Raw genomic sequence first — 8,506 nt, forward strand, 5'->3', positions numbered from 1 at the left:
TTTGGATAAACCTTTTTGATCAAAACCCATAATAACGTGCACTCACAAGTAGATGATCTAGTTAGGTGTCATGCACGCAATGCACAAGAATAATTGATAAGCTACGTTTCGGGTAGTAACTTATAAAGTAATTGGACTTTGCTTGTACACCCCATGATAATGATCAAGAATTACTGCCAAATTGAAAGAAAAAAAAAACTAACAAAATTGTGTAAACCTAATGAGAATAGGATTCAAGATCTGGGAGTATCTAAATAAATTTATTTTCACTTTGCAGACTTGAAGCCTGGGTATATTGACTGTAGAGTCAATTAAAAAATTCTGTTACTACTGTGATCAGTTGTACGGGATAGCAGACCTGAATTATCCTTTCACCCTCAAAGGCAGACATCAAATATGATTACCATTCTGTAACTATTTTAGCTGTTTGCCCGTAAATCATGCCGCATCTTCTTAGCAGTATATACCTGGGAATCTGTTCATTGCCTACTCCACTTTCAGAACAATCTTCATGAACTCATAGACAAAGAAACTTATGGAAGCTGAAGGAAGCACCTGAACATAGGAAATTAAAATATGAAATTTATTAAACTTCTATGATCAATAAAAAGCAACCTTAAGCAGTATGGAAATCAAAAAGGAAAAAAAAATGGCAGATGAGTTGTTATAATTTATAAGCTATATGAAAATAATGAAAGCAAACATGTATTAAATATCTAAATTTAACACTGAGGAAGGAAATCTTAAAGCAGCATAGATTTTTTTCGTTATGGTCCAATCCCTAATCTACACCTCCACAATAAACAGATAAACTGGTTTCAGTTTTGACATATTCAACCTACTGCCTACATCATGCACATGGAGTATTACAGTGGTAAATAATCCTAATAAAAATTGTAAAAACATTTTATATGCAAGACATTGCTTTGTTGAAAGAATTAGAGAAGGATGATGTACAAGCAAATCCAACTTACATAGTACAATGAAAAATGGAATTTAGATTATGTGAGGAAACAGAAACATCCCCCTCTAGATCCCTTAATCTATATCAATATTCTGTACATTAGAAACTTTAAGCATTTCTAATTTAGCAAATCATTATATGATGAATTGATTGAAAACCAGAACACAAGACTCCTGATACCTAGAGAGGGGACTCCAGTAAGCCCAGTAAAATACAAGTAGAGGATGCCAAGAAGTTTAGAATTTAAATACCTGTAATAAGCTGGGAATAAGTCCTGCATAGAGAGCTGGAATCCCTCCCTGTTCAACTATTTTGGCAAATGTTGCAAAGGAACTTAATTTTGTAGCCTGGACTTGCAATTGAAGTTGCCTTCTCACCACTTCAAATGGGTATGTAGCAGCTTCTGCACATGCACCAGCAATGGCCCCATTCAACAATGTCCTTACCGGTCCCAACTCAAGTTGGTCAAAGGCACTCAGTTCCCGATCCTGTTTATGCATATTCTGGATTCTCTTCATTCCTTCCGGTGAATGCAGATAAGCTGATTTCAGTATATCATATACACCATAAAAAACTGCCCCAGAAGGTGCCATACTTATAATTGATGGTACTAAACCCTTGTAAAGAGAAAAAAATCCTTCAGTTTGAATCATGTATCGGAAAGCACCAATTACACCTCCTAAAGCTTCTCCACCAGGTGCCACCAACTTGGTCCGGATCTGTAAGGAATCGCATAGTAAATTTTTCTAAGTGACTACATTGCAAAATAGCTAAATGTTTATGCTTCTGTTTCTATTAACTCCAAAGCTTAATTTTCTTTTATATATGATTCAAGTGTTCAAACTGATATGGCCATAAAATGAATTTCAATACTCTCAATTCAGCTAATTAAGAAAACATAAACAGACTAATTTACCACATGTTGCACCATTTTCCAACAAGTCAGACTTAGAAATAGAACAAAATATGTCATTAAGAAATTACTTGAAAGGGCACATAAAATGAATTTCGATACTCTGAATTCAGCTTCTAACATGGCCTTGTATTTCCTAGACAGGGACCCATTGTTGTATCTATCATTCTATCTCTACTAAAATGATATGGCCATGTTAGGACTAAGGAGCTAATCTGGTAGGATCCAAGTCAAAATGAAATCAAATTATGCCAATTAAACTTTTCTTTTTCATTTAACTTTATACATAACAGAGAAAAATATTCGGGCACAATGGAGCACATCTAGCTAGACACGAAGAAAGAACAATCATGCTTTACTGAAGGACTACATATATATATTGGTGGGGGGCTGGGGGTTAAGATTTACATCACCAAAGCAATAAAATTACTAGCTTTTATTTCTTTCTCATATTATTCATTTGTAGTGATGCCATATCCAGTCAACCAGTCCAAATGTTTCATTCACAAAAAAAAGTAAAAAAGAAAGTTAAGAACTTAAAATGTTCGGTTGAACACATACAAATACAGATATTCACACTGTGGCCTGGAGACTGTAACACAGATAACAGAAAGGTTGCTATTTAGTTCCTAAAACTGATTTTTTTTTTCTTCCTAAAACTGAAAATGACAAACAGTTAAACACTATAATATTAATAGGAGTAGTTGAAACTTGAAAGCTAACCGGTAGAGGTTGAGCCTATACAAAATTATGAATTCAGAGACCTCTCGATCAACGTCAATGCATAAACTAGTGTCTTAGCTTTACTTTTCACATGCATTCGAGTTTATTCAATTGGGAATGCAACAGAGAAAACGAACTACGAAATCATAATAACATACAGTGTCAAGTGGGAGGCAAATAATGGTAGCAGTAATCCCAGCAGCAGCACCAGCAATAAACCTCTCAAAATTGGTAGTTTCCTCATTCCCAGAGAATCTAAGCAGCTGCTTTCTATAAGTATCGTAAGCACAAAAATTAACCGCTTTGAATGGAGCTGTCCGCAGAATATTTACGAGGTTCCCCTTCCAAAACCCTCTCAACCCTTGAGAAGAAGCTATTTTGCTAATAAGCTCGAATATGTTCCTCTTCTCACCACGAACTATGTACTCCAACTTAAGCCTTTCAAGTGGAGCCACACAAGTTCTGATAAAACAAAACAAACAAATAAATAAATAAATAAATTACCAATTGAATTGGTGAAATTAAATATACCTAGAGACCATAGCGGCTATAGCACCAGCCCAGAGATGTTTGGTGGTGTTGACGGCATTGCCTCCTCGTACCCTAACCTCTCTCTGCTGAACGACACCGTTTGAGGTTGTCTCCTGGTCGGACACGTGTTCGCCATTTTGCAGTTTGGGTTCGGTAACGAGATTTGCACTCGGCAAGCTAACTGATAGAAAGCACGCTGCCGGAACCCTTCTCCGTTGGCGGCGAGGATTGGATTCGGAAAAGGGAGTGGCGTGAATCTTGAACGAAATGGAACGAACGAAGGAATCGGGGATTTTGGGGTCGAGAAACAACCCTCCGGGAAAAAAACCAAAATCGGGAATCGGATTGAAGAAAATGGGAGGGGAATGTTGATTTTGCTGCTGACAGAGTTCACCTGCCTGCATTGCCATTCTCAGAGGAAAAGGATTTTTGCACTGTCTTACATTGTTATTTACCAGGAATCCTAAATTAATGACAGCTTACAAGGTTGCTACTTTCTTGCCAAAATAAATAAAAACAAAATAATTTCTCAAATCTCAACTCAATTTTCCCAATAAATATCACCAATAAGTTTCAAATACTACAAACAGTACTAAAAATTTTAAAATACTACAAACAGTATCCTCTTTCTTTTGTTTCTTAGCAGTTAGCACAGAGAAAGAAATAATATTAAGTATTAACATTATCCCTTTATCTCCTCCTAGTTCCACACTCGACTTCTTCTGTTCTTGTTTCTTTAAATACAAGTGATTTTCTTTTAAAATGTATTTTTATTTAAATTAGAAATATCCATAATATGGTAATGTTAGTTCTTTCAATAATTTTTAGCAATTAAAGGATTTGGAATAAATTTTTATAATTAAATCAAACATTAAATAGAAAAAAATATAATTAATTTAAAAAATTATTAAAAATAATTTCACAATAAGAATATAAATTATTAACAAATATATTATTGACTAAATTAATCAAATTTCTTAAAAAACATCATCTAGTTGAAATAGTCTCACATATAAGAATGAAGAGTATATTTTTGTATAAAAGATTGTTATTCATGATTCTTTAACAAATAAATGTATTAAAATGTTAGTAATACTCCAGGTCTCATTTTAATACATTTATTTTTATTGATCAAAATTTATTAAAAATATAAATTATAATATGCATTCATGTGATACCCATAAATTATAATTTTCAATAAATTTTAATTGATAAAAAATAATGCACTAAAAATGTATTTCTAACAATTTTTGTTTTAAAATACTCCATCTATTCATTTTTAATTATCATATTTTAAAAATATTTTTACTTTCTTATTTGTTCCTTTCAAAGTTCAAGATAATAATAATTCTCTTTTGTCAATTATACCTTATTTTTAATTAATTTACGCATATACATTTATTATTATGAAATAGAAATAAAAAAGAGTAAAATACAAAATCTTATAACTATTTTATTATAATCAAAGAAAATTAATTATATTTATTGATTTCTAGTAAAAACCTTAAAAGACAAATAAAAAATAACATAGGTAGTGATTGTTAATATTTTTTAATATATTAAGATTCACAAATAATTTTAAAAGTGTTATAAAATAATACAAACTAATAAAAATTACTGTAATATTTTAGCTATTTTCTTATAGTGTATTATCTACACGAGTATATCATGACATTTTCTTTAATTTGCAGGTGTTGTGTTAACATTTTAAACTTTTTTTGAAAAGAAAAATATATTTCAAGTTTCTTTGCCTTATTAATTAGTTTCGGACTATCCTTTTTGCTATCTTCCTACCGAACGCATTAATGAGCTTTTGTTTCTCTTGAAGTTTTTCTTCTTGATACCTCTTTTATGAATTATTTTGTCTCTTGACTTAAACGCATAAATGATCGCATTTTTTTTTCCTTTTTAAACCCCCAGTCCCCTTTGGTAAATAGTAAGTTTAGGATTAATATAAAAAATATATAGCAAGTTTAGGATAAATGGTTAATTTAGTTTTTGAAACTGTCATTAATTTATTATTATTATTATTTTAATTTCTCAATTTAACAAAATTAAAAAATCCATAAAAATCATTTTTATTACCCAATTTAATCTAATTGTTAAGTGACTGTTTTGTAAAGGAAGTGCTTATGTGACATACTCATATGGTACATGTCAATGTGAATACATGAATGACACCTGTTATATGAGTGTCTGTCAGGTGATACAAGTTCCTTAAATTTAGCTCAATGTCACCTTAGTTGGTAAAATTATAATACATATGATACAATTAAGTTCCTTAAATTTAACACAATGTCAACTTAGTCAATAAAATTATATATACACTTTAATCCCTCAAATTGTAACTTAATGTCATTTTAATATGTAAAATTATAACTCAAATGTTATTTTATTCCTTAAAATTTAAATATATATATATATATATATATATATATATATATATATATATATATATATATATATATATATATATATATATATATAAACAAAACACTTCAGTCACTTCCATTCTCTTGAAGGCAAATTTGAGTCTTATGGACATGCAAATATAGACCATAGCATTTCTTTACTTTTTACAGTTATATATTTAGTTCGATTTCTATGATCTTCTAAAGAAATCAAAATATCAAATGATAATTAAACTCGTAATATTTAGAGAAATTAAATAAAAAAAAACTAGAAAGAATCATATGGTGGCAAAAAATATTTTATATGCAAGACTCATTTTAAAAAACTACAGTATAATATATATATATATATATATATATATATATATATATATATATATATATAAAGATATCAAACAAGAAAATTACTAATTTAGTAGAGATAAAACTTAGTCATACCTGTTTTGGGGTTCATATGTTAGAAATTAAATCATACGATGACTGACCTATATAGGAATTTCATGTACGTATTAACCGTAATACTAGATTACAAACTCTCTTAAATTTATGTTTCTACTTTACGTACCAATAAATCGTTGAAGATAGTAGGTAGACACAATTATATTGAAATATCTTTCTCTGAAACTCGGAATTTGATTCTGTATCCTTCTAACTTTTAACTAGCTACTAGTCGTACATGTTTAACAATGCAAATTTACAATCAAAAGAGACATCCTCAATTCTGAGCAATTCGACATTAAAACAAGATTAAAAACAAGCTAAGCTATGCTTCCGAGATATTGGAAAAGGAATATTAATTATCTAAAAAAGCATATCCAACCTGACTTCAATTATTCGGAAGTTTTCTTAATCCTATTAATTAGTTGCGCAGAACACATGATAATGCCTGTACTTATTAAAGCAAAATTCTTACTATGCCCATTTGTTCCCGGTTTCATGTCGGCAATCACAAATCTCCCATATCAGCATCTCTTATAATCATAAAAGTATTTCCAAAATACTCTAAAAAGCAATCATACTCATCACGAGTTAATTAGTTTCCAGCTCAAAACAATGCACACTCTTTTCAATGTCATGGTTTATTATGAACTTGGTATTCTTAACTAATAGCGTTTGAGGTTGGTGTTTTCACACTCCTACATGGCTTTGAAGCCTGAAGATATTTACTTTCGAAGCGTACGTGTTTGCGAAGTTGATACATTTGGTTTTTCAAGAGTTTCTATTTCAGCTAGCTTACATGAACAACATAGTTTTTTATTAATTGCTTCACATCGTATGGAGGGATATAATTTGGTGTTTGAGTTGGTGATGGTCATGATTGAGTAAAGGAGTACTGGCACACCTTCATCAACCTTCCTTACAAGATTGTGCATAGGTTGTTCTTTGTTCTGAAGAAGATAATGTATAGTGTGCTATAAAGGAGGATGGTGCAACTAAATAAATCATATAACATTAAAATGAGACATTCGTAATATAATACGACTATTTAGGAAGATAAAATGTTCTCGTTATATTTATATATACGGATCAAACAGAAAATTTATAAAAGAGAGATTAAATGAGAAAGAAAACTACGTAGACAACACTTGAAAAAGAAACATAACCAGTTCCGCACCATGTTTATGTCATCAAACCCATCCTAATGGATAGCATTGTTTGAAAACATGCACAGACCTAATAAATTGATATTATAAGAACTGTCCCCAAAGTAAGAGATATGTTATAACCGACACATAAATATCCAAGTACTAGTAGGAATAGCATTAGCTGCAGCCACGTATTACACCATTCGTTCCAAGCCACTTTTATGTCGAATTACCTTAGGTCAAAGGAATATCCTAACTTCACATCCAAAAAACTTATCTCTACTCTTCGCAGATCTCCTCTTACGATGAAACATTTCATAAATGCAGCTGACATGGTAGTTCCATCATCCGGGAGTTTGTGAATTGTATACCATAGAAATATGTTTTTTCATGTGGATTATGTAAGGATTAATTATGTATGTACCTGTCTCATCTACATCTCTCCGTCCCTTTTCCTTTGCATTTATGGAGCTTAGAACGTAAATGAGCATGAGGCTAGCTACACTGGAACGTTAATGTGCATTCAATGGGATTTGGTTCCTCAACCTAAGAGTGCATCTACCCTTGATTTGAAATTAAAGAAGCTTGACTCGATCACTTTACATTATAGATAGATATAGATGCATCTTTATTTACTTTATACACCTTCTCACCTTTAGACAAAGCAAATCCCATGCAAAGTGGACAAAATGCACTATGGACATATATATTCTATTTAATGTATTAAGCCATTCGACTTTGGATACTGGTTAATTAAGGATTCGGGTAGTTTGAAAAGAACAAAGCCACACTACTATAGATAATTAATTTGACTAAATTAACGATTGAATTTGTTAAAACTGAAGTGTGAATGTTAGATAAGTTATAGCTCCGGGGACTACTTATATATGTAGAAGTTAATAATGATGCCACCAACTTCTGGCTGTATGTTATATTTCTTTTTCAAACCTACTATTAGCCATCAATATTGTAGAATTGACGGATCTTCATCTGCTTTCTTTGTAGTCTGCAGATCCTATGAATCGAAGTAATCATCTAGATTAATTTTAGGGAACTCAATTTTGTGTTATGTATGCAGCAGATCATTTTCTTGATTATTTTTCTTGCAGGAGCTCCTCATTTCGTAAATGTGGTTATTTCACTTATTTGTTATTACTTACGTATCGTAGATTTTTGGCTTTTGGAGGGAGCAAAAAGAATTAGATCACATCTTATTTATCTTGGAAAAACCCATTAATTAACTGTCCCATAAAATTAACATGAACACTACCATGAAATTAACAACCTATGTTACACAAAACCGAGGTTTCTCTTGTTTGAAGATTGGTTACCCTGCAACATGTCGAAAGTGACCCTCTTAAGGGAAACTCAGTGATCG

General features: G+C 31.2%; 1 protein-coding gene across 1 annotated transcript; it reads right to left on the reverse strand.

Annotated features, from left to right (window-relative positions):
• On the reverse strand, positions 1-3,699 carry LOC114415324 (probable mitochondrial adenine nucleotide transporter BTL3). Its single transcript, XM_028379953.1, has 4 exons — positions 3,132-3,699; positions 2,759-3,062; positions 1,216-1,683; positions 1-555 (listed from the first exon to the last, which is right to left on the reverse strand). Exons 1-4 carry the CDS (start codon positions 3,539-3,541, stop codon positions 487-489), a joined length of 1,251 nt encoding a protein of 416 aa, XP_028235754.1. The 5' UTR covers positions 3,542-3,699; the 3' UTR covers positions 1-486.
• Positions 3,700-8,506: the final 4,807 nt, after the last annotated feature.

This window comes from Glycine soja, chromosome 6, assembly GCF_004193775.1.
Source record: "Glycine soja cultivar W05 chromosome 6, ASM419377v2, whole genome shotgun sequence".
Classification (NCBI taxonomy): domain Eukaryota; kingdom Viridiplantae; phylum Streptophyta; class Magnoliopsida; order Fabales; family Fabaceae; genus Glycine; species Glycine soja.

What these genes read in the sequence shown, in the direction of transcription:
- LOC114415324 (XM_028379953.1), bottom strand. Translation starts at nt 3,541, where the DNA reads ATGGCAATGCAGGCAGGTGAACTCTGTCAGCAGCAAAATCAACATTCC. An exon ending in ATAGCCGCTATGGTCTCTAG is followed by an intron (nt 3,063 to 3,131) that starts GTATATTTAATT and finishes TTGTTTTATCAG; the next exon opens with AACTTGTGTGGCTCCACTTG. An exon ending in TTTGCCTCCCACTTGACACT is followed by an intron (nt 1,684 to 2,758) that starts GTATGTTATTAT and finishes GATTCCTTACAG; the next exon opens with ATCCGGACCAAGTTGGTGGC.